At 43.8% G+C, this 27,897-nt stretch overlaps 1 protein-coding gene across 1 annotated transcript in view; it reads left to right on the top strand.

Annotated features, from left to right (window-relative positions):
* CHRNB4 (cholinergic receptor nicotinic beta 4 subunit) overlaps positions 1-21,445 on the top strand; it is a 36,561-nt gene extending 15,116 nt beyond the window's left edge. Inside the window, exons 3-6 of the mRNA XM_044277118.1 lie at positions 8,245-8,289; positions 13,295-13,404; positions 14,651-15,599; positions 21,305-21,445. Of these exons, the coding sequence (XP_044133053.1) occupies positions 8,245-8,289; positions 13,295-13,404; positions 14,651-15,599; positions 21,305-21,445 (1,245 nt within the window). The remainder of the gene's footprint in view (positions 1-8,244; positions 8,290-13,294; positions 13,405-14,650; positions 15,600-21,304) is intronic.
* Positions 21,446-27,897: the final 6,452 nt, after the last annotated feature.

Here is a 27,897-nt window from a genome sequence, read left to right on the forward strand (position 1 = left end):
CACCAGAGTCGTAGAATGTAGTTCTAAAGTCATACATTTCTTTGCATCACGTTCGTACCTCTTTTTTATGTCCAAAAGTAAGGGGACAGAGAGAAAATCCACATCGCCTTTGCAGGTCTCAATAATCCTGTCTTTGTCAGCTTCAGTATATGAAAAAACAGCGGGTGAAGATTGACATAGAGATGGCTCCATAATGTAAATAAAAAAAATTCCAGTTAGGCCTTATTCATATACTGCGCTTTACGGATGTTTTTTCTCTTATGATGTAAACTATGGCCACCAGGGACATCACTGCCTGTTATAGGTCAGTGAAAGTCTGGATGATCTGTGTTGAGAGCAGCTGACGCTGCGCTCCACAAGTCCCCCTCCTACACTTACCGGAGGACGGTGCGTCGGAAGATAGCACATCTTCTGTTATATCACCTTAGAACAGGATGATCCCTATAGATGGTGGTTATTTCACTGTTGTTGCTATATTTACTTTTTGAACGACTCTCCGCTCATGTGACTGATCATGTGATCAGTCACCTGAGTACTATGAATGACGTTCGATATCCGGTACGCCGTATTCTCTAACTCCAAGTTCATCATGCTTAATTTATCAGCAGGCGAGTGTTTCCGACCCCATCCATGGCCCGTCACTGAGAACACACGTGTAGATTAATTACTTTTAATTACTAATTATGAATTATGCTGATTTTTTCAATGCTGAAGTACACTGACAACTTTTTATATACTGTATATGTCTATGCGCACAATGTTATGAATTACACAGTATGATATATTTTGTACATATTTACTTTTTTTTTAAGATGTTTTGACTATGTACACTTAATTGATACTTATGTATGCAAATATTTTGCACCCTTATAAATATGCACTTTGGAATGATTTGTATTGCCTACTGGAAGTGCTGCGGTGTGTTTTTATTTATATATATATATATATTGTAGGAAGGTGCAAGGGTCCGTCATTGACGGAAGGTACGTGTCACCGAGGTTCCTGGCCTCGTGAGATAAGAACCGGTAATTTCGTGTGTCAGCGGCAGCTAGGCCGGTTCTTATTGGGAGCAGCCAAAGAGCAGGGTTGGTGGCTAAAGCCTGCTGTGGACGGCTGTGGACTGCCGTGGACAAATCAGCCTGCCAGGTGACCTCTTTGTTCTGTGTTACTTTTTTTGGTGTGAATAAACACTGAACTTTTTGGTTTACTACAGTACAGTGTTCTTGCCTCTGTACTGCAAATCCCTACAATTGGTGGCTTGGAGCGGGCAATCGCAGGGAGTCTGGCGTGAACGCCAAAATATTTTTTGTTTTGCACACGGTTGTATGTCATTTATCAAATCGGCTAGATTCAAACCTGTGTCACGTGACAAAATGGAGGCTGTTGTGAACGCCTTCATGGAGGCTAATCTGCAGCAGCGAGAGACCAACCTGCAGCAATTTGAGGCTAATAAGCAGCAGCAAGACACCAACCAGTTGCTGCTACAACACGTGATGACAGCAGGAGCAACCCCAAGCGTCCACGATGCCCGGAAAGCAGTCCGTGCAGCGATCCCTACAATGATCCCCGCAGATGACGTCGAGACCTACCTGCCGATGTATGAGAAAGTGGCCATCAGGTAAAAGCTGCCCCAAGACTAGTGGGCTGAGGTCATCGCTACTTTTTTGACATCATAGTCACAGCGGGTGTATTTTGACTTGCTGGACGATCAAGCGACCGACTACCCAAAGGTAAAGGGTGAGATTTTGGCAAGACTGGGGATGAATGTGCTGGTCCCGGCCCAGCGGGTGCATCAGTGGGGGGTTCAACCCGGCTGAGCCAGTGAGACCCCAGTATTATAACCTGCTCAACCTGTTGCAAAAGTGGCTACAACCTGACGTGCTGAGCCCCACTGCTATGCTGGACCAGTTGTTAGCAGACAGGTTCTGGAGCGCTCTGCCACCCCCTCTCCAGCAATGGATTGGCCAGGTCTCTCCAGGTAATGCGCTGGAGATGGTCGACCTGGTGGAGCGCTAGGAGGCTGTCCAGAACTTGCAGGGGGGTTCTTTTGGTTGTGGGGCAGTCAAATCCCGTAACTCTCCACCTGGCAAATGGTGCCCACCAAACCCGCCTGGGATGTAACCCCTGTGGACCCCGCTCCAAAAATCTGCTGGCGGTGTCGGGAGCCTGGCCATGTTCGAGCTGACTGTCCACATCAGGGGGAACCCATGGACACGAACTTTGGCTTCCGTCAATCATTGTATGCCAGGAAACTGTGTGCAGTGGGTGCTCTGGAGTCTCTGAACCATCTGTGCCAGGTGGAGGTGGGAGATACTCCAGCGGAGGCTCTGTTGGACTCAGGGAGTCTGTTGACCCTGGTAAGGCCTTCCCTGGTACGCTCAGCTAAGTACACCGGCTGTAAGTTCGGAGTCATGTGTATACATGGGGACTTAAAAGACTACCCTACTGCTACGGTGTCCCTCTGTCCACGGTTTCTGGCAGGTGGACCCATGAGGTGGCTGTTGCACCCAACCTACACTATGAACTTATAATAGGGAGAAAATTCCCGGGCTTCCCGGCACTGTGGCCGGTTACGAGAGTGACTGATACCCATGAGACAGGGATAACCCTAGCAGAGTGGCCTGGCTCAGGGGGGAAACCAGAACCTTGGGAACCTGAGACCGAGGGGCCAGTGGTAGGGGTGACCGCCACTTCGGTGGAAGGGGGGAGACAACCCCGCTAAGTGTGATGGTGGGAGACGTGGATGACTTGCCGCCGGGTCCTGACTTGGCAGACCTCAATGTCTCCGGGGATAGTTTTGGTACAGCCCAACGTCAGGACCCAACCCTATCCCGCGCCTTGGAAAATGTGTTAATAGTAGTTGGTGAACCACAACAACCTGGGGCAGAGTCAGTGTTTCGTCGTTTTGTGGTTCATCAGGATATGTTGTATCGGGTAAACCAACTACTGGGGGCTACTGAACAGTTGGTGGTCCCCAAGCCTTATCGCAAGCTTGTGTTAGATCTATAATCGACAGGCTCGGGTCCGGATCTTTAACCCGGTTGATCGGGTTTTGGTTCTGGTGCCAACCGTGGACAATACGTTCCTGGCTAGGTGGCAGGGGCCCTACGAGGTACTCGAGAAAATTGGAGATGTAAACTACAAGGTACACCAGCCAGGGCGGCGAAAGCCAGAGTAGGTTTACCATGTGAATTTACTCAAACCGTGGAAAGATAGGGAAACCTGTACAGAAGACAGCCTGTGGCTGGGTTTTCTAGGAGAAGAGGTACCGGCCCCTCTGTCTGATGCAAGAGAGGCAGCTGCCAGAGTAAAAAATGCTGACAGCCTCTCCTCTAAACAGACTCAGGAGGCCAGGCAGTTCATTAGTCGGAACACGGATGTGTTCTCGGACCTCTCTGGACACACTTCCATAATCCAGCACAACATTGTCGCTGAGCCTCAGGCAAAAGTCCGATTAAAACCATACTGGGTACCAGAGGCTCGACGACAAACCATATCTGAGGAGGTGCAGCTAATGTTGCAGCTAGACATTGAGGAGTCAAAAAGTGAGTGGGCCAGTCCTATAGTATTGATACCCAAGCCGGACGGGATGTTGCGGTTTTGTAACGACTTTCGAAAACTTAACGAGGTCTCCAAATTCGATGCGTATCCCTCTGCCCCGGGTGGATGAGCTCATCGAGAGGTTAGGACAAGCCCGGTATTTTTATATTTTGGACCTCACAAAAGGGTACTGGCAGGTGCCCTTAACGGAGGCTGCCAAAGAGAAAGCTGCCTTCATCACGTCTGAGGGGCTGTATCAATATAAGGTCTTACCCTTTGTTCTGCATGGTGCCCCTGCCACTTTTCAGTGACTAATGGACATTGTGCTTCGTCCACATTGTCAGTACACTTTGGCGTACCTGGATGATATTGTCATATGCAGTACAGACTGGGAAAGTCACCTACCCAAAGTGCAGCCCGTAGTGGACTCCCTTCAGAAAGCTGGCCTAACCGCTAACCCCAAAAAATGTGCGATAGGGTTAGAAGAGACTAAGTACCTGGGGTATGTCATTGGGCACAGAGTCATCAAACCCCAAGTGAACAAAATGGAGGCAATATGGAATTGTCCCCGACCGGTCACCACTAGATAAATAAAGTAATTCCTGGGAATGGTGGGCTATAACATGAGGTTTGTTCCCCACTTTGCTACTCTAGCCGTGCCCTTGACAGGGCTATTGAAGGGACAAAAATCAGTTATGGCTCACTGGGATGATCGGGCGGAAGAGGCTTTTGCCGCTTTGAAGTCGGCCCTGTTTTTGGTGACGCCTGATTTCAAGAGGGAGTTCGTGGTACAAGTAGGCCTCGGTGCTGTACTGTCTCAGGGAGTCAACGGGGAGGAGCATCCCGTTGTCTTCCTAAGCTGCAATCTCACCCCAGCCGAAACCAGATACAGTATAGTGGAAAGAGAGTGCCTGGCTATCAAGTGGGCACTTGAGTCTCTCCGCTACTATTTGTTGGGGAGAAAGTTCCACCTGGTGACCAACCACTCCCCTCTCAAGTGGATGAGGCCAAAGACAGGAATGCCCGGGTCACCAGATGTTTTTTGTCTCTGCAGAACTTTAAGTTCTCGGTAGAACACAGAGCAGGCCGGTTGAAGGGAAACACAGATGCCCTGTCCTGGGTGTATTGTCTGGCATGTGTCCACCCTCTCTGGGTTGAACAAAGGGGGGGGGGGGGAGTATGTGACACAGTGAGGCAAGTGTCTGGCAAGGCAGGCATTTTGCTCCCAGCATGTGCGGCTGGGCTGGTTTCCAGCCAGGTGAGGTCAAATACTCGACCAGTGTTTAAGTGCCGGTCCGGGTTTTGGCAGCACCTGGCTGTCCTTCAATAGGCAGCTGGGCTCAGCAGAGATGTTTTGGGTTCTGAGTTTGGCTTTGTGCCATGCTGGAGGGCTGAGAGACACATGCTGGGGAAACAGGCCCCCTAAAGCCTGCTGTGGACTACTGGAGGCAGAACTGCCAGCAAGGTGACTTGTGTTATATGAACTTTCCATTATGTGTGAATTAACACCAAGACTGCAAAGTTACGTGCTGTTTTGTGCAATTGCCTCAAGTGTGAATAAACACTGACGTTTTGAGTTAAGAACTTGTATTTTGCCTCTGTACTGCGCCCGCTTACCCTATCTACCAGAGCGAAACCACACTATATATATATATACAGTACAGACCAAAAGTTTGGACACACCTTCTCATTCAAAGAGTTTTCTTTATTTTCATGACTATGAAAATTGTACATTCACACTGAAGGCATCAAAACTATGAATTAACACATGTGGAATTATATACATAACAAAAAAGTGTGAAACAACAGAAAATATGTCATATTCTAGGTTCTTCAAAGTAGCCACCTTTTGCTTTGATTACTGCTTTGCACACTCTTGGCATTCTCTTGATGAGCTTCAAGAGGTAGTCACCTGAAATGGTCTTACAACAGTCTTGAAGGAGTTCCCAGAGATGCTTAGCACTTGTTGGCCTTTTTGCCTTCACTCTGCGGTCCAGCTCACCCCAAACCATCTCGATTGGGTTCAGGTCCGGTGACTGTGGAGGCCAGGTCATCTGGCGCAGCACCCCATCACTCTCCTTCATGGTCAAATAGCCCTTACACAGCCTGGAGGTGTGTTTGGGGTCATTGCTCTGTTGAAAAATAAATGATGGTTCAACTAAACGCAAACCGGATGGAATAGTATGCCGCTGCAAGATGCTGTGGTAGCCATGCTGGTTCAGTATGCCTTCAATTTTTAATAAATCCCCAACAGTGTCACCAGCAAAGCACCCCCTACACCATCACACCTCCTGCTCCATGCTTCACGGTGGGAGCCAGGCATGTAGAGTCCATCCGTTCACCTTTTCTGCGTCGCACAAAGACACGGTGGTTGGAACCAAAGATCTCAAATTTGGACTCATCAGACCAAAGCACAGATTTCCACTGGTCTAATGTCCATTCCTTGTGTTCTTTAGCCCAAACAAGTCTTTTCTGCTTGTTGTCTGTCCTTAGCAGTGGTTTCCTAGAAGATATTCTACCATGAAGGCCTGATTCACACAGTCTCCTCTTAACAGTTGTTCTAGAGATGTGTCTGCTGCTAGAACTCTGTGTGGCATTGACCTGGTCTCTAATCTGAGCTGCTGTTAACCTGCGATTTCTGAGGCTGGTGACTCGGATGAACTTATCCTCCGCAGCAGAGGTGACTCTTGGTCTTCCTTTCCTGGGGTGGTCCGCATGTGAGCCAGTTTCTTTGTAGCGCTTGATGGTTTTTGTGACTGCACTTGGGGACACTTTCAAAGTTTTCCCAATTTTTCGGACTGACTGACCCTCATTTCTTAAAGTAACGATGGCCACTCGTTTTTCTTTACTTAGCTGCTTTTTTCTTGCCATAATACAAATTCTAACAGTCTATTCAGTAGGACTATCAGCTGTGTATCCACCTGACTTCTCCACAACGCAACTGATGGTCCCAACCCCATTTATAAGGCAAGAAATACCACTTATTAAACCTGACAGGGCACACCTGTGAAGTGAAAACCATTTCAGGTGACTACCTCTTGAAGCTCATCAAGAGAATGCCAAGAGTGTGCAAAGCAGTAATCAAAGCAAAAGGTGGCTACTTTGAAGAACCTAGAATATGACATATTTTCAGTTGTTTCATACTTTTTTGATAAGTATATAATTCCACATGTGTTAATTCATAGTTTTGATGCCTTCAGTGTGAATCTACAATTTTCATAGTCATGAAAATAAAGAAAACTCTTTGAATGAGAAGGTGTGTCCAAACTTTTGGTCTGTACTGTATATATATATATATCTATATATATGTGTGTATAGCATATAAATACCAAGTAACTAGCTTTACCTCTTCCTTCTTGCTTTTTGACTTTCAATATAAATCAATATTCTTGGTCTAGTCTAGGATAATGAGACAGATAAGAAGAAAATAAATGAGAAAAATAATAGAAGGGATTTCTAACACTAATGCCCTTTATGTATTGTATGTTGCATGACTAAATTAATGTGATCTCGTCAGGGTATAATCTGATTCTGAGCATCCTTGATTATGTTAGCCTCCAGTACATGTTCCTCTCTGTGAGAGATTGCATCTGTTTGCTGTCATGTTCTGTGTTGTGTTCTTTGCTATCCAGATGTCCATGCTTGTTTCATTCTTACTGATAAGTATCTTTTTGGTGACAATGTGCAGCATGAACCTAGAGTCTCCACGTGTCACGTAAACAAAAGCCCTGAAGGACATGTCCCCCAAAATGTTGAATGTATGTTGAAACATAATTATTGTTTGATGTCAGATCTTATGGCATGTATTTATTCACAATACATATCAAAAGCCAGAAAAAAATATATTAGTGACGTATGAAGGTACACCAAAATGCACCTTGCGACAAATGTTCCCATAGGTATCCAGTATGTCTGCTAGCGATATGCTTTGATTTGCTAACAGTGCAACTCCATTACAAGCTTTCCTCATTATTAGGTAATCTGAGACACTGTTATCTGCTCAATTTCCCAAGTGACTGTATAAAAAAGTATAATTGAAGTAATGTAGTGTTTTTTTCAGGGGAGCTTTAAAAAAAACATGCTGTTAGAAAGCAGTAAGTAACTTTGAAATGAAATTACAAGGTCAATTAGATTTCATATGCATTATGTCTTTATTGAATTTAACGACAAGCTCTGTTCTGACTCAGACAACATACTATTGTGTTACTGTAAAGCTCATCCATATTGAGGTCACTGCCTGGTAAATATTTGCTTCCTTATAACAAGTGTAAAAGACATATCTTGCTTTAGATTTTTTTTTGGGTTATACTCAGCTGTTAGATAGTGGGTTTTAGATTATATTCAACTCATTACTGTATATACCTTAGCAAATGTCTCAAAATGTTGTAAAATGTATTATCAAATTTATAGATTGCCAGCAATGGATTTTTGGGGAATAAAGTTACACTGAAAAAAACAAGTTATGTAGTGGGTTTGTTAAAGGGGTTCTCTGGTGTAGATGCAGAAAAAGGGGGAAGTAAAAAGCTGACGCGTAAAACAGGTATATGGGACAAAATAGGCCCAGTTTGGGGTACTCTGAACAGATAAAAAAATATCATTATGAAACTATAACCATTTTAAATACAAGCTAAGACATTCTGTGAATGCTGACAATGACATCAACATGGTATTTTCTTAATCATCGATTTGTCCCTTTTGTCCTAGAATGAAAGAGAGCAAATCATGACAACTAATGTGTGGCTCAATCAGGCAAGTGCAAATCATGTTCATTTTCAAGATCCTAAAACATTAGAATGTGTAATGGGGAAACAATGTAGGAGAAAATATAAGAATCATAAACACTCTGCAGGAGGCTTAATCATAATATAATTAAGCCTCCTTAATTATAAAACCAATGCAAAATATAAACTGGGGCAACCAATCCCATCCCAGCTGTCATTTTACTTCTAGTTGTTGAATGTTATGGGCAACACTTCACTTCATTCTTTTTTATGATAAACTAATGTTGTTGTATCAATTTCTCTTGGAGAGAGTGTATGTTCTCAAATCATATTGATGCCTATGACTACTGATCTACTCCCCAGGTAGGGGCACATGCATGTGTAACACGTGTTGGACACTTCTATTGTTTTGGGTTGCATTGGATTAACCTACCATGTGAAGATCTGGCCATGCTCTATAACTTTACGCTCTATGCTGTCTTTATCGGACATGATCCAGATGTCCACTTTTTGTCAATTTTTTTTTTTATTGGTGGACAGATATTATTTTAGAAATATATAACCTAACATGGAGCCAGGAATTTCCCTCACAGTTACAAACCTGGGCAAGTTTTCAGAACATTTCCTGCTTATACCTAGTGTTAATTGATCACATACTGTATTTCCTATCCTCCAGGGTAAGGATGAGTGGATCAATTCTAGTGAGTTCATTCTTCAGATCAGCAAAAATTCATCTGTGAGGTGCTGTTCCTGCAGGTGAGTAAAGGACCCATCCGCCTCTTGATTGACAGGGACGGACATTTTTACCTTGTCCTGATGATCCTCCACCTATACTACTACTTCGAGTAGCGACACAAGCACAGAGATTCTTCTTCCTCTACTAGAGCAGTGTCTATGCATGCTAGCTACACTTAAGACACCAAAAAATAACTATCATAAATATCTCGCATGGAGTTATTCGTATATCACCTAAAACGCTCAAAAAGCTACCACACAAGCAATTCTAATCAATAAGTTCATTTATTAAACATCCATTTACAATACATTAATAAAAAATTACAAAAAAGCAGCAGTCACAGTACAGAAAATATAAAAACAGAGTGAGCTCCAGACCATAAGGGACTAGTATCCCCACAACTTAAAGTATAACTGTCATATTATTTTTTGAGGGAGTATTGGATTGTGGTGATTAATATCTCCTTGTTCGCCGTATTTCAACTTTTCACTGTGTATTCAATTACCCCCTAATTCCACAGTTTTGTTCCCTGTACTGCCTACTTTTACCTCTGCTTAAAATAGGGTTGCTAGGCAGGGTCCGTCTAAACAGATAGACGGAGCACGCTGCGTGCAGGCTCACATTACTGACAGCCAGGGACTGTAAGTAAATGATTAGAGCCAGGTCCTCCCCAGCAGCTGATAACAGTGCCTGGGCTGTGTGCCCTTCTCCCTGTCCCTGCGCTTGGCAGACGCTCCCTCACTCAGCAGAGCTGGACAATGCAGAGTTGGTGCAGCGCAGACCAGGGAAGCGAGATCTGCCGTCTGCTCAGTGTATAAATGACAGCAACATGTGGTAAGAGGACACCTTTGTGCTGCAGGAGATTAACCCTTTAGGGGGAGGGCTGTGGTTACTGACACTTTTGGGGGGCTATTGTTACTGGCTAGTGAGGGCAGGCGGGATTAGCCACAGGGTGAGGGCAGTGGCGGCCATCTTAACTGAATAGTGAAATTGCAGTTTTATGCAGACTGGTTATTAAATATGGGGTAAGTCAGTCTAATAGTAACTGATTCTGGAATATCATGTTATTAGTAACTACATATATGAAAATTGAAATTAGGGTCTAAGTGTGACAGTTATCCTTTAAGCATCAGATGAGTGGGGCTCATATGGCAAAGTGCACACAGGGTCTCAATCACAATGCACTGCAAGCATATATAGCGGTGTGGGCCTACATGCACCCACACAAGAAAATAAACTGCAGAGGGGAGACAAAAATACAAAAAGTACACATGATCACATATCATACTGACCCTATTCTGGAGCAGCCACCCGACGATCGTTTTGCTTGACGCTTCCTCTTGGGGCGGGCGGCTGCTCCAGACTAGGGTCAGTATGATATGTGATCGTGTGTACTTTTTGTATTTTTGTATTTTTCTCTCCCCTCTGCAGTTTATTTTCTTGTGGGGGTGCATGTAGGCCCACACCGCTATATATGCTTGCGGTGCATTGTGATCGAGACCCTGTGTGCACTTTGCCATATGAGCCCCACTCATCTGATACTGCTTAAATTGTGGGGATACTAGTCCCTTATGGTCTGGAGCTCACTCTCTTTTTATATTTTCGGCACCATGACTGCTGCTTTTTTGTAATTTTTTATTAATGTATTGTAAATGGATGTTTAATAAATGAACTTATTGATTAGAATTGCTTGTGTGGTAGTTTTTTGAGCGTTTTAGGTGATATGCTAGCTACACTTGTAGCTGAACAGTCATTGCTTTAGAAGTGGAAGCAGAGTCTGTGGCGCAGACACAAGATTGTCAGGGCCAGGTGAGATGTCCGGGCCTGTGAATCAAGAGGCAGCCCCTCACAGGTGAAGAACTTTTGCTGATGAAAAGAATAGATTCATTAGAATGAATTTTCTCATCCCTACTCCAGAGCTTCTCTGTGATGCTTCAAAAGCTCATATCACCGAATCAATTTATAACCAGTGGGAAAAAGAAAATGTGCATACATTATAAAGCTTTGTGTTTTAATATACTTTTCATGTATGTTTTATGTACCTATACTGTCTATAATTTATTCAGTATGAGTAAGACATGTTAAAGGGTAGTACACCATCAGCTATGAATAATGCTGATTCCAGGGTAAAATCACAAAACGGATGTGGACCCAGAATTATGGTCATGTTAATGGACATTAAAGGGAACCTGTCACCGGGATTTTGGGTATAAAGCTGAGGACATGGGTTGCTAGATGGCCACTAGCACAACTGCAATACCCAGTCCCCATAGCTCTGTGTGCTTTTATTGTGTAAAAAAAACGATTTGATATATATGCACATTAACCTGAGATGAGTCAGAGCTTGAAAATATGACTCTTCTCTGGTCACACAAGTAAGATATGACTCTTTTATGTTAATTTGCATATGTATCAACTCGTTTTTTTTTACACAATAAAAGCACACAGAGCTATGGGGACTGGATATTGCGGATGTGCTAGTGGCCATCTAGCAACCCATGTCCTTAGCTCTATACCCAAAATCCCGGTGACAGTTTCCCTTTAGGCCCCTTTCACACGGGCGAGTATTCCGCGCGGGTGCGATGCGTGAGTTGAACGCATTGCACCCGCACTGAATCCTGACCCATTCATTTCTATGGGGCTGTTCACATGAGCGGTGATTTTCACGCATCACTTATGCGTTGCGTGAAAATCGCAGCATGCTCTATATTCTGCGTTTTTCACGTAACGCAGGCCCCATAGAAATGAATAGGGTTGCGTGAAAATCGCAAGCATCCGCAAGCAAGTGCGGATGCGGTGCGATTTTCACGCATGGGTTCTAGGTGACAGTCTGTCTATTCACTGTATTATTTTCCCTTATAACATGGTTATAAGGGAAAATAATAGCATTCTGAATACAGAATGCTTAGTATAATAGTGCTGGAAGGGTTAAAAAAAATAAAAAAGTTAACTCACCTTATCCTCTTGATCGCGTAGTTCCCGGTCGGTCTCTTCTTTAGCTGTAGTGATGTCAGATCACATGCTCCATCACCATGGTGATGGACCATGTGATTGGAGCATGTGATCTGACATCACCACAGGTCATTTAGCCCACAGCTAAAGAAGAGACCGACCGGGAACTACGCGATCAAGAGGATAAGGTGAGTTAACTTTTTTAATTTTTTTAACCCCTCCAGCACTATTATACTATGCATTCTGTATTCAGAATGCTATTATTTTCCCTTATAACCATGTTATAAGGGAAAATAATACAATCTTCAGAACATCAATCCCAAGCCCGAACTTCTGTGAAGAAGTTCGGGTTTGGGTACCAAACATGTGTGATTTTTCTCACGCGAGTGCAAAACGCATGACAATGTTTTGCACTTTCCCGCAACGCACCCGCCTCTTATCCGGGCAAAAAAACTGACGCCCGTGTGAAAGAGGCCTTAATTATAACAAATTTATGTGACATCGGTATGGTGAGGGAAGCAGTAACCTTCACACAAGAAGAAACCACATAGGAACATCACCAAGAGCTTAAAGGCTATGGCCCTGATTTATCATACTTTCACTCCAGAATTCTGGCATCAGAAAGTCGCAAAATAGGGCTTTTTTAGAAGCTCATCAAGAGAATGCCAAGAGTATGCAAAGCAGTAATCAAAGCAAAAGGTGGCTACTTTGAAGAACCTAGAATATGACATATTTTCAGTTGTTTCACACTTTTTTGTTATGTATATAATTCCACATGTGTTAATTCATAGTTTTGATGCCTTCAGTGTGAATCTACAATTTTCATAGTCATGAAAATAAAGAAAACTCTTTGAATGAGATGGTGTGTCCAAACTTTTGGTCTGTACTGTATGTAGCTGTTATATGAAGACCATGGTGCAGAAAATACCTGCTGCAACCAGATGGAAATGCAGTGAAACTATAGCCACAGATGTAAGAAGGATCTTATAGAAGTGTGCAGTGACTACTTACTGTTCTTCACAAGTGGCAGATCTGTTGCAGAAATTTCTGCAACTGTTCCATCCTTATGAATGGAACAAGTGTAAATCCATGCACATGCTGCAGAAACAACCTCATTCAGATGTACGGAACAGATTTTGAGCTGCAGAAATTTCTACAACAAATTTGCTGCATGTAAACATTCCCTTATACTGTTTATGATTAACATTATTTAAATATACAGCATCTAGGTGTGTTCATCAGAAGGACATTGTGGTATTATTACAATGATTTTGCTTACAAGATTTTTTTGATTTACAGCAGAGTTAAAGAGAAGCCTATGAACTTTTCATTTTCTCCATTTTAGGAATGGGTAGATTATCGTTTGACGTGGAACCCAGCTGAATATGATGGCATAAGAAAGCTTCGCATCCCATCGAAACAGATCTGGCTGCCAGACATTGTGCTTTACAATAAGTAATAACTTTATATTTGCAGCTTGATAAATCTGTTGCTGATTTAAGCTAACCATAACTTTGCTTAAACTTAAAGGTTATAGTGCATACAACTTTGCACTAATGTTTTTATTATTCATTTGATTCCTCATTAGATCATTGCATAGTATTCATTAAAAAAAAATTCTGCTTTGAAGAGTCTGTACAACTCCTGCACATAGCTAGTAGCTGTGGTGCTGCTTCTGACATACAGGTGAAACTCGAAAAGTTTGAATATCGTGCATTTATTTCAGTAATGCAACTTAAAAGGTGAAACTAATATATGAGATAGACTCATTACTTGCAAAGCGAGATATTTCAGACATTAATTTGGATGATTATGGCTTACAGCTTATGAAACCCCAAAGTCTCAATTTTGAGATGCCCTTTGCTCAGGGGATATGGATTAATTAGCTGACTAGAGTGTGACACTTTGAGCCTAGAATATTGAAACTTTTTACAAAATTCTAATTTTAAGCTGCATTAATGCAATTCCTTTTAATTTGAATTACAGAAATGGACTTTTGCACGATATTCTAATTTTTCGAGTTTCACCTGTAGATCTGACACCACAATTTTCCAGGCTGCTGTGGGTCCAAGGTCTGTTTTCTTTCTCTCTCTCTCTCTCTCTCTCTCTCACACACACCTTTCCCCCTCTCAGTGTTAGAAATGCCAGACCAGCAGGGTGGAGAGGAATAAAATGTACTGTAATAGAGAATGAGGAGAGTACTTAGAGTCTGCATGGGATGGGTAGATAATGATATCACACAGGCAATATCAGCTTACACTGAGAGAGCGAGAGCGACAGAAGAGACAAACAAACCACATAATCTGCAAGGGGAATGGGAGAGATATCTTACATTCAGCATTGGTTTACAGAGAGAGCAGAATCTGCAGGTTGAGGGAGCAATCACACAGGCAACATATGGTACCTCGGAATGAAGCTAAATATAAAACACCATCAAAAACACCCTAAAAACAGCAAGATACATTTAAAAATACACTAGCTGCCCCCAAAAAAGGTAGTGGATTATACACTTAGAAAACGCATTTATTTTCTTGTCTTCCAGGGCTACGTAATATCTACTTCAGAAACTAACATCAGTATAGAAGTAGCAATGCTCTGTGAGAAACATTTACATTAAATGTACCATTTATGGGGTCATTTCTGATGTTAATGCAATATTTTGTCTGCCATATTGTCTAATATGTGCTATTTATGTTACCAGTGCTGATGGAACATATGAAGTCTCCCTGTTCTGCAATGCAGTGGTGCAAAATAATGGCAGCATTGCTTGGCTACCTCCAGCCATTTACAAAAGTGCATGCAAAATTGAAGTTAAGCATTTCCCCTTTGATCAGCAGAACTGCACTTTGAAATTCCGTTCTTGGACTTACGATTACACGGAAATTGATCTTGTACTTTCCTCACACTCGGCCAGTATGGATGATTTCACACCAAGTGGAGAATGGGATATTATTAAACTTCCTGGAAGGAGAACTGTTAATCCTCTCGATCCGACCTATGTTGATGTTACCTATGATTTTATCATCAAAAGAAAGCCTCTCTTCTATACCATTAATTTGATTATACCCTGCATCCTTATTACCTCACTAGCAATATTGGTGTTCTATCTGCCATCTGACTGCGGACAGAAGATGACTCTATGTATATCCGTTCTTCTAGCGCTGACTGTATTTCTGCTTTTAATTTCTAAAATAGTCCCGCCAACTTCTCTTGATGTTCCTCTCATTGGAAAATACTTGATGTTTACAATGGTGCTGGTGACATTTTCCATAGTCACTAGTGTATGCGTCCTAAATGTCCACCACAGATCTCCGAGTACGCACACAATGCCACTATGGGTAAAAAAATGTTTTTTGGAAAAACTTCCAGTCTTCCTTTTTATGAAACGTCCAGAGCACAATTTACCCGGTCGTAAACCACGGGGAAAACTCTTGACGAAACAGATGGACTCATGTAAAAACTCTGGTTGTCTTGTGAATGCTGCAACAGCAAGACCACATGATTTGAGAGTTAATGAACAGGTGGAACATCATAGAAATCCAGATTTCCGATACAGACACTCTAGAAAGTTTTCTCCACAGGTTCAAGAAGCAATGGAGGGTGTGAGCTTCATAGCAGATCACATGAAAAGTGACGATGAAGACCAAAGTGTAAGAAACATCCTAGTATACATAAAATGCATTGTCCTACATGGAGCCAATTCGTGATAATGGCCTGTAGCCAACAAATGAAAATCCATATAAAAAAGGGTTTTGTTAGCAATCAACTTTAAGGTTTAAAAGCATTAGCATTAGATACAGTGATGGTCAGTTCGCAGTGTTCGCCAACGAACACATGCGGGCTGCCATCTTGACTCAGCCCTTACCTGTGCCTGTCCCGGGAGCCGGTCTGAAATCAAATGCGGTCACCGGGAGCAGGCAGTTCTTAGAACAGCTGCCAGGGGCCTTCATCAGGCTGTTCTTGGAACTGCCTTCTCCCGGTGACAGCATTTGTTTCAGACCGACTCCCAGCACAGGCACAGTTAAGGGCTTACCTGTGCATCGCCGGACGGGAGAGTCAAGATGGCAGCCCACATGTGTTCGTTGGCGAACACTGCGAACTGACCATCACTGATTAGGTACTGTATACCTGTTTGTAGTTAGATCAAATATTTTAGTGTCCCTTAGACAGTGTACAAGAATGAAGGTATTGAAACAACTGATGGGTTATCATGGGTTCTTCCAGAAGTTGACCTTAATTTCAATGCTAGTCAAAAACATTTTGAGTATATTCTATTTGAAATTGTATTGTTTCTGTCTCATGCATGGTTTTAATTAACTCCCCATATTTGTTTACCTCACCTTATTGATTATCAGGCATAAATCTGCAGAAAAGCCTGCTTTTTCCTCAGTGGGACCATAAAAATTGACAAGTGTGAAATCAATTGATTGTGTAACCAACAAATATTACCGTTCAAGGACTTAAGCTGTATTTGTACAACTGAATGGTTATGGAGGAAAACATAGTATTAGGGCTTTATAGAAATGTTGATGTCCCATTACATGGACCAATGATCAGGGCAATTTGTCAGGAAGAAGAGTTCACAATAATTGCCTTGTGTAAAGGTGTCACTGATCACCCGATGAATGAACAACACAGTTTATCAAGTGACAGCATTGTTGGTTTGGACACCAGAATCATGTAGCAGGGATCTGCTTCCTCAAAACAGTGAATCTTTATGGGGATGTGCGATCCCAGTAGAGATCGCTTGTCCCCATACAGTGGAGATGATTGCTGTATGTAACTGCAGCTCTTACCAATTACAGATAATTTCCTACACAAGTCAGCCCATGTAAAGGGGCCTTTTATAGAAGACATGGTGATGGGCCAGGCAATCTGAAGTTGTCTGAAGCAGTAGTCAACCCCTCAAATTAAAAGCCTTTTCTGGGGCGATCACATATTTTTTAAAGGTCTACAAAGGATTCAAAATAAAAAAATACCGTAAGCCATACTCAGCTTCACCAATCCCTCACTGCTGGTTCAGCCCCCAATGCTCTCCACTTCCTGGTCCCAGCTCAATACTGGAAACACCAGGAAAGGCTCACTCAATCACTGGCCAAGGTGGGTCACCTGGCTATTTTATTTTTAACCCTTACTGCTTCTTTTTTCCCTTTTTTTAAAATCTCCCTGGAAAACTAATTTGAAGCAAAATTCTGCAATAATTCACTGCAATAAATGGATTCCAAGTCATAAGTTATGTTGGAATACCTTGTTCATTTATGTATTCAAAAACATTCTCATGGTATTTTATGGACTGTATTATACCAATTATATTCACTGGTGTAGAGACATTTAGGCTCCTTTAAATCTGTTTTCCCTCGTGGGCAAAATAGCTAAATTTGTTGTGTTATACCTAGTAAAAAAACAAAACAAAACAAAAAAAACACAAACCGAATAAATCTCTTTATAAGTTAGGGATAAAAACATCAGTTAAAAACGGATAAACTGTCAGTTGTTAACCAACGTTTTTTTTTTTTTTCACTGATGCCCTTTTAAGAATTTAAAAACTGTCCCCTTCAATTGTATGGGGGTTGTCGGTCAGTGAAATGGACAAGATAGGACATGTTCTATTTTTTTACTTCCATTATCCACTGGCCGTCAAAAAAAATAAAACGCCATGTGAATAACCTCATAGACTACAATTGTTCTTAAAATGGACGTGTGACGGCCGTTAAATAAACATCATCACACGTTCCTTTTTTCACTGTTGTGTGAATAAGATAATCAGTATCTCAATATAATTAAATATCCAATTTTGTTTCATGATACATTAAAACATCCCATATAACAGGAAAATCCCATAAGAGATATGAAAAATCCATACATTATAAACTAACCCAGTGTCGAACTGAGATACCTAGGGCCCACCAGTAAAATTTATTTTGGGGGCCCACCGTACAGATACATTCAAATATAATAAATATTTTAACAAGTTTTTTATATGAACATAGGCTGGTTGAGGTGCTCTGCATTAAATACATGTTTGTAGAGCAGTAAATCTACTGTGTTATGTGTCACTTGTGCAGGGGGTGGAAGACTAGGGGCCCACCTTGCTCAGGGGCCCACCGGGGGATTCCCCTGTACCCCTGTGGGCCAGTCCGAGCCTGAACTAACCATATATAGTAGTAAATAGCTATTCTCAAAACTTGGTGATTAGGGGTGTGAGATCCCATTTATTTTGTCAGTATGTGATAGTGTATTCCATTGTCTCTTGGTTTGCTGCACAATATGCTCCCTTTTTGAATGGAGATTCTGCAATATAAATGTATTTTACATATTGTTCAAAGGAATTTTGTCTGTCACCAGCATTTCACTTTTTTAACCCTTCCCACAGCTCCCTAGCATGCTTATAGTTAATAAAAACGTTACCTCTGGCATCAATCCTGGACTTATAGAACCATCAAAAATGATCTTTATAAGATATGCAAATGAGGGCTCGCACCCGCCCATCCTTTCCCTCTGACCGCCTTTCTACTAACTTGTTATTCTGCCGATATCCCGCGCCTGCGCACTCATTCCTCTGGCCGGCGCATGCGCACTGCGATGCCCATTCCTTGTATGGCATCACAGTAACTATTGCGCATGCGCCGGCTAACGACGCGAAAACACAACAAAGGAGGCGGTCCATCGGCGCTTGCGCATTAATTACTGTGATGCCGTACAAGAAATGGGCATCGCAGTGCGCATGCGCCGGCCAAAGGAATGAGTGCGCAGGCGCGGGATATTGGCAGAATAACAAGTTAGTAGAAAGGCGGTCAGAGGGAAAGGATGGGCGGGTGGAGGATAGGAAGGGGCGGGGGGACGCAATGAAAAGGCTGAGCAAGCAGGGCACCAAAGAGAGTAACGCCGCCCCTGGGCACTTGCAAGCCCTCATTTGCATATCTTATAAAGATTGTTTTTGATGGTTCTATAAGTCCAGGATTGATGCCAGAGGTAACGTTTTTATTAACTGTAAGCATGCTAGGGAGCTGTGGGAAGGGTTAAAAAAAGTGAAATGCTGGTGACAGACTCCCTTTAAGCCAATCATGTACTCTTATTATCTATCTACCATATTTTTCACCCTATAGGATGTAGTTTTTGCCCCCCAAAGTGGTTCCTCACTGATTCCTGGTCTTCCTCTGCCGCTTGCTGTTCTGTGTCCTGTGTACAGAGTGAGGAAGCCGGCACTCTGTGATCTCACACTGTGCGGTGTCCGGTCACTACTCAGCGTGGCAGGAAGACTAGGAAGAGCTGGGTCTCAGGAGCGGCATCCGGAGCAGGAGAGATAAATTGATTTATTTATTTTCTCTGATCTGAGGTCTGCTTCACATGGGGGACTTATTAACATGAAGATCTGATCTGAGGTCTGATTGGGGGTCTCATAAACATTGGAGGACTGATGTCTGATTGGGGGGGTCTTATAAAAATTGGGCATCTGATCTAAGGGTTGATTGGGGCTCTGAGCGGAGGTCTGAATAGGGGCCTTATTAACATTGGAGGTCTAATCTGAGGTCTGACTGGGGGTCTTATTATCATTGGGGGTCTGTTCTTAGGTCTGATTAACATTGGGGGTCTTTTTGGTGTTCTGAGCTGAGGTTTGATTACCATTTTATATATATATATATATATATATATATATATATATATTTATATATATATATTTATATATATATATATATATATATATATTGTGGCAATGTTTACAGTAAAAGTCCTGGAAGGGGTGTATATCTCACTCAGGTTCCTCAACTGGGTGAGATAAGTAAAATCCAGGAGGATGGCGCTGGCTTAAGCAAACATAGTTGCTGGAGCAATTTGTTTTGTTGGAGTACAAGGGCTGGATTTTATTTGGACTGGGAAAGTAGGTTTGCTAGTGGGACCTTTCCAGTCCACCCCCCATTCCATGGCAGGATTTCCCCTAGCCTGCGGTCATCGCAGGTGAGACCTGCTGTAATCAAGGAGGCATAAAACCAACCCCCTGTGTGTTAGTCTGAGAAGAGAGGACTTGTAAACAGAGGCCTAGTGAGGCTCTGGGTGGTCTCAGCCAGAAAGGCTGAGGGGCCACGAGGCTACATGTAGCCGGACCTATTCCCCGTATGGACTTGTGTTTGATGACCGGTTCTGCTAAGGCTTGGAGCCTGAGACCCTGTGATTAACCTCTGCTTAGAGGTGAGTCAGGGAAAACTGCTTAGAGGTGAGTCATTAACCTCTGCTTAGAGGTGAGTCAGGGAAAAAAACCAAATCAGTTTAACTTACCACTCAATGCGACCCTTGTTCCTGACTTTTTTTGCAAAGACGATCCAGCTTTATTTTATATGAGCAGACTTTTAGGTCTCTCTGGCAGTCATATATAGGCGCACTATCCTCCACACCCCCTAAAGTTGTCAGAAACTTGTTCCATATTGTTCCCCCATTTTCCCTAGCAGTTACACGCAGGCTCACCATTCTCCCGCCCCACCGAGTTGTCAGAAGCTTGCTCCACATTGTCCCTCCATAACCCCCAGCGGTAAAATGCAGGCTCACCATCCTAAACCCACCCCCCAATTTAGTCACAAAGTTTCCTCCATTCCCTAAGCACACCATCCCCTGCTGTCACATATGCCACTACTACTTCTAACCCTCTGCTGTCACCTGTGCCACTACTACTGCTATCTCATTACCTGTCACTTGTGTTACTATTACTCCCATCCCTGTCACCTGTGTCATTAATCCCATCTCTGTGCTGTCAGCCTGCGCCAGCAGAACAGCAGACAAGGAACACTAGCGGTACAGCAGCCAGCCAGCCCGTGAAATAGTGGAGTGTGACGCTTGCTGGCACGGCGGGAAGCATGAGGGGTGGGCCTTGGTGATGGGTTCTGTGCAGCGCATCAGTACTCAGCCACCTAGCCAGCCAACCAACCGTGAGGCAGTGGAGTCTCATAGCTGGTTAGCACTGCGGGAAACATGTGGGACGGGCAGAGTAGACGCACCCTGTGTAGCGCGTCTGAATTTTTAAAAATTAAAGGTGCAGTGCGTCGCGATGCAATGTAACTGCGTGCCAGTAAAATATGGCCTGCATGCCATCTCTGGCACGCGTTCCGGAATTGCCGAACCATGCTGTATGGGGGCGAGCGATTGCATTAGCGATCACTCGTCCTCATACTGTGATCGCTGCATCCTGATTGTCTGGATGGGAGCTTCCTTCCCGACAATGTGCTGCTTTATCGTCCCATGTAAAGGTTTAGTACCATCCTATTACCAGACATCTTTGCTATATTTACTACTAAATTTATATAATGAATTCAGTACAATTCAATAATTTGATATTAACCAACATGCATATGGATGTTTCTTACAGATTATTGAAGATTGGAAGTATGTTGCCATGGTTGTGGACAGACTCTTTCTATGGATTTTCATCATTGTATGCGTCGTAGGAACTGTTGGACTTTTCATGCAGCCTCTGCTATATAACCAGACACCAACTGGAAGTCATTAGAAGAACACCGTGCAATATTACCTTAAGGCCTCCTGCACACGACTGTATATGTTTTTGCAGTCCTCAAATCGCGGATCCGCAAAACACGGATACTGGCCGCGTGAGTTCCACATTTCGCGGATCGGTATGTACTGCCCATGTCAGAAATGCCTATTCTTGTTTGCAACATGGAGAAGACTAAGACATGTTTTATTTATTTTTTGCGGGGCAACAGAATGGAAATATGATGCACACATCACACGAAGTGCTGTTCGCATCTTGTGTGGCCCGTTGAATTGAATAGGTCCGCATTGAATCTGCAAAAAATGTGGATCAGATGTAGACCAAAACTACGGTAGTGTGCATGAGGCCTAATAATGACAATGCTTCCTAATTTATATCCTTGCTGGACTTCAAAGGATAATTGTTTTTTTTTACAATGGAGATAAGCTCTTTTTTTTTCTCATATAGCTTACTTTGGAATGTCTAGATTTGTTGTGCATTTATATCCAATAAAGATCTTTTTTTTTAATGATGGAATAGAATCATTTATCAAATAAAACATTTTCAGACAAGTGATAAATGGCAATTGATAAAAGTCTGGCAGATGTTAATAAGACATTAGGCAACTTTCACACAGTCAGTGTTTGATCAGCGATTGTCATCTGAGATTGTGAGGTGCATGTCAAAGACACAGAACAAGAGCAATTCTTGTGGACCAAATACGCCCATTGAAGTCTATGTGTCCTTGAAAAAACACGGGCACAACGTTTTTTCACTGACCGCTAATAGGAGATGCTCTGGAAACTAACTTTGAGCTGAGCAGAGTCCATGAAATACAGATGACACACAAAGGGCAAAAAATGGACACATGAACCAAACACGGATCTTTCATGGACATCTGAAACACAGATTCATTTATTCACAGACATTAAACAGACACAGAAATGTGTACGAAGCCTAAGGCATCGTTCACATTTCACTGTCTGTGAATAAATCTGTACGTGTTTCATCTGTGAAGGTGTCCATGTTTGATGCCATCCGTGTTGTGTGTGTGTTTTTTCAAGGACCCATAGACTATAATGGGGCGTGTTTGGTCCTCATCATGAATCAAAGTAATGCATGTCTCTGAGATTTTTTCACTGACCCATAATCAGTAAAAAAAAAATACTGATGTGTGAACAGAAACATTAAAATCTATGGGTACCGGTGCTGTCCACGGACAATGCGAACATCACATGTCAGTGAACAATGGAAATGTGAACAAGACTCTATTTTCAAGGATGGCAGTGCATGGGTGGTAACCGTTTCCTTTAAAGGGAACCTGTCATCAACTTTATGCTGCCCATACTAACGGCAGAATAAAGTAGAGTTGATTTCAGCGGTCTGTCATTTATAAGTTAAAAGTAAGTGGTTGCCGAGAACCAACATCGCAATCATATCAGACTGGGCCTGGAAAAGAGTCCCGGCCACCTGAGAAGAGTCCTGGTTATTCATGAAATCCTGCTCTCCTGCCACCTGCTGATGACTGACAGTCTCCTACTGTACCTAGTTTTCTCCCTTTCTCTCTAGGAGAGAACTGACAATCATCAGCAGATGGATGGGGTGAGCCGGAGATCATGAATAACTATAACTCTTCTCAGGTAGATATGACTCTTTTCAAGGCCTGAGCTGTAATGATTATGATGCTGGTTCACGACAACCACTTACTTTTAGCTCATAAATGACACATCGCTGAAATCAGCATTTCTGTCACTATTTTATGCTGCCCAGAGTGAGGTCAGCATAAAGTTCATGACAGGTTCCCTTTAAATCAGTCCAACTTAAGCCACAATACCAAACACTGCCCGTGGGCAAATGTGGCACTGTTTCTAGTACAAAAAAATCCAACCTATTTCTTCAACCTAGGACCACCCTTTTAACCAACATTTTTAAAGCTTCTGACTTAGAATTTCTTAAGAAGATAGAACAATAAAGGCCAGAGCACATGGTCTACAGCTTTGTAGGCAGGGCTGATATTAGCTGTTTTGCAGCCTGAGAGGAAAATTTAAATAGTGCCCCCCACATTAAAAATCAAAGGCAAGAAAGTAACCAACTGAATATACCATGCACATAAATATGTACCAGCAGTGAATATACCACACACACCAATATATACCAATATACACTACGTGCAGAATTATTAGGCAAATGAGTATTTTGACCACATCATCCTCTTTATGCATGTTGTCTTACTCCAAGCTGTATAGGCTCAAAAGCCTACTACCAATTAAGCATATTAGGTGATGTGCATCTCTGTAATGAGAAGGGGTGTGGTCTAATGACATCAACACCCTATATCAGGTGTGCATAATTATTAGGCAACTTCCTTTCCTTTGGCAAAATGGGTCAAAAGAAGGATCTGACAGGCTCAGAAAAGTCAAAAATAGTGAGATATCTTGCAGAGGGATGCAGCACTCTTAAAATTGCAAAGCTTCTGAAGCGTGATCATCGAACAATCAAGCGTTTCATTCAAAATAGTCAACAGGGTCGCAAGAAGCGTGTGGAAAAACCAAGGCGCAAAATAACTGCCCATGAACTGAGAAAAGTCAAGCGTGCAGCTGCCAAGATGCCACTTGCCACCAGTTTGGCCATATTTCAGAGCTGCAACATCACTGGAGTGCCCAAAAGCACAAGGTGTGCAATACTCAGAGACATGGCCAAGGTAAGAAAGGCTGAAAGACGACCACCACTGAACAAGACACACAAGCTGAAACGTCAAGACTGGGCCAAGAAATATCTCAAGACTGATTTTTCTAAGGTTTTATGGACTGATGAAATGAGAGTGAGTCTTGATGGGCCAGATGGCTGGATTGGTAAAGGGCAGAGAGCTCCAGTCCGACTCAGACGCCAGCAAGGTGGAGGTGGAGTACTGGTTTGGGCTGGTATCATCAAAGATGAGCTTGTGGGGCCTTTTTGGATTGAGGCCAGGGCCGGACTGGCCATAGGGCAGACCGGGCATTTGCCCAGTGGGCCGGGCCGCCTCAGGGGGGCCGCCTCAGGGCTCAAGTGGGTGTGCCGAGTATGCCCTAATCACACTCCTGTGCTCCGCCTCCTGCCAGCCCCGGCCGCACAGCTTAATAATCATCATGACTGTCTGATCAGGGCCGGACTGGCCATAGGGCGGGTCGGGCCGCCTCAGGGCTCGAGTGGGTGTGCCGGTATGGCCTAATCACACCCCTCCCTGTGCTCCGCCTCCTGCCAGCCCCGGCCGCACAGCTTAATCATCACACAAAGACACAGACATAGATACTGACTGTGAGTCCACCCCCACTGCTCCGCCTCCTGTGCTCCGCCTTCGTGACTCCCTCTTCCGGCGGCCGGCAGCGTAACGTCGCTCACTCCGACGTCACGCGCCTGCTCCGCCTTCATTAATAAAGTGGGAGGAGCATGCGCGTGCGGCGTTACGTAGTGAGTGACGTCACGTCACGTTACGCTGCCGCCGGCCGCCTTTTTTGAATGTTGAAGAGCGGGACTGGAGCCACCAGCTTCTGCCTGCCCGCCCCAGTAGTGCCCAACTGGCTGTGGCTGCCGCCTGCCCATGCCCACTGACTGTCCAAGGCAGTAAGTTAGTGATAGAATATTAGACAGTAACTTATGTAAGTGAGCTATTGAGCTTGTAAATAAACTTGTGCAAAGTATATGAGTAGTTAGTAACTACTCATATACTTTGCACAAGTTTATTTACAAGCTCAATAGCTCACTTACATAAGGAACAGCGGGGTCTGTCTTACAATAGGGAGGGACACTGTTATGGGGGGGGGGGGAGATATCTGTGGATCATGTGGATGATGAGATGACACATATATATAGCACAAGATGCTTGCGCTGCCATAACAGTGTCATCCACAGATGCCGCCATAACAGTGCCATGCAATCCAAAGATATCCCCTTAACAGTCTATTAAGGGGATATCTGTGGATGACACTGTTATGGGGTGGGGTCTGTGGATGACGCACTGTTAATAACAGTGCATCATCCACAGATGGCCCCATAACTGTGTGTCCTCCACAGATGCCCATAACAGTGCGTCATCCACAGATGCCCCCATAACAGTGCGTCATCCACTGATGCCCCCATAATAGTGTCATCCACAGATGCCCCATTTATAGTGTCATTCACAGATCCCCCATAACAGTGCGTCATCCACAGATGCCCCCATAACCGTGTGTCATCCACTGATGCCCCCATAATAGTGTCATCCACAGATGCCCCATTAATAGTGTCATTCACAGGTCCCCCATAACAGTACGTCATCCACAGATGCCCCCATAACTGTGTGTCATCCACTGATGCCCATAACAGTGCGTCATCCACAGATGCCCCCATAACCGTGTGTCATCCACTGATGCCCCCATAATAGTGTCATCCACAGATGCCCCATTTATAGTGTCATTCACAGATCCCCCATAACAGTGCGTCATCCACAGATGCCCCCATAACCGTGTGTCATCCACTGATGCCCCCATAATAGTGTCATCCACAGATGCCCCATTAATAGTGTCATCCACAGATGCCCCATTAATAGTGTCATTCACAGGTCCCCCATAACAGTACGTCATCAACAGATGCCCCCATAACTGTGTGTCATCCACTGATGCCCATAACAGTGTGTCATCCACAGGTCCCCCCATAACAGTGTGTCATCCACAGGTCCCCCATAACAGTGTGTCATCCACAGGTCCCCCATAACAGTGTGTCATCCACAGGTCCCCCATAACAGTGTGTCATCCACAGGTCCCCCCATAACAGTGTGTCATCAACAGGTCCCCCCATAACAGTGTGTCATCCACAGATCCCCCATAACAGTGTGTCATCCACAGATCCCCCATACCAGTGTGTCATCCACAGATCCCCCATACCAGTGTGTCATCCACAGATCCCCCATAACAGTGTGTCATACTGTCATCCACAGATCCCCCATAACAGTGCGCCTGCGCACTGAGGAGAGACAGGAAGGAGGGCACATAATCAGTGGAAGCAAGCAGAGGACGGCACAGCAGACGACTGAATCGCTTCTTTTGTAAGTAAATTGTTTTATTATAAATGTAGTTTAATGTTTTTGTCTTTTATTATATTCTGGCTTTTGCTTGGTTATGTATGATGCTTTTTGATAATAAGTAAATGTAGTGGTGCTATAATGTGGACCCCAGGCGTCTCTGATGTCCTGCAGTCTGGGCTGGCGCTGTGGCAGCATACAGTCGGTCAGGCAGCAGAAAGGCTCTGGGGCTGTCATTGTGCTCTGGAACTTTTCCCTTCACAGCCACTGCTATCTCTCTCTCCTACAGTGCAGACTCTGCAAGAGGCTTTCCATTTGCTCTCCGTCCTCTTAAAAGTCTATGGGAATCAAAACGGATCCATCTGGTTCCTGTTATGCAAGACGGAAAACAAAGTCCTGTCGACAGGGACCCAGACGGCTCTGTTATGCTTTCTCATAAACTTCTATTAGGACAGAGCAAAACGGAATGCCTCTTGGGGTCCATTCACACGTCCGTTGTTTCTTTCCTGATCTGTTCCGTTTTTTGCGGAACAGATCTGGACCAGATCTGTACCCATTCATTTTCAATTGGTCCTGAAAAAAAAAATCGGACAGCTCAATGTCTGATTTTTTTTCAGGACCCATTGAAAATTAATGGGTACAGAACTGGTCCAGATCTGTTCCGCAAAAAACGGAACAGATCAGGAAAGAAACAACGGACGTGTGAATGGACCCTTAAAGGTTTCCGTTTTGCATTCCATCTGGCCATTCCATTATATTCCGTTTGAAACTGAACCTATAACGGAATGGCATAACGCAGATGTAAACCCACCCTGTACGGAATAGGTGGTATTTGCCAGAGTTGCTGGAGAACTGTGAGTGCAATTTCGGGGGCACTGACCTGTACAGGGTGTGAGGATGGGGAGGTTGAGATCCACTGAGGATATTATAAGACTTTTCTGTAGCTTCCTATAATGTTGCAAGATCTGTATGTTGGTTGTTGCAAAGCTTGTGTGTTGGCTGAAGCCTTCCTATCTTACTGGTGGCTGGCCCTGCCCCTCAATTGTGCTTCCGGGTTTGGCTCCGCCCCTAGACTGCAAGGGGGTGGGGCCTGTTGGAGGTCATGTGATTGGGCTGCTCAGTCAAAAATGCCTGGGCCTATTTTTTGTCCCAGTCCGGCCCTGGTTGAGGATGGAGTCAAGCTCAACTCCCAGTCCTACTGCCAGTTTCTGGAAGACACCTTCTTCAAGCAGTGATACAGGAAGAAGTCTGCAAGGTAAGAAAAACATGATTTTCATGCAGGACAATGCTCCATCACACGCGTCCAAGTACTCCCCAACGTGGCTGGCAAGAAAGGGTATAAAAGAAGAAAATCTAATGACATGGCCTCCTTGTTCACCTGATCTGAACCCCATTGAGAACCTGTGGTCCATCATCAAATGTGAGATTTACAAGG

The sequence above is a fragment of the Bufo gargarizans genome, chromosome 2, assembly GCF_014858855.1.
Source record: "Bufo gargarizans isolate SCDJY-AF-19 chromosome 2, ASM1485885v1, whole genome shotgun sequence".
Taxonomy (NCBI): Eukaryota; Metazoa; Chordata; class Amphibia; order Anura; family Bufonidae; genus Bufo; species Bufo gargarizans.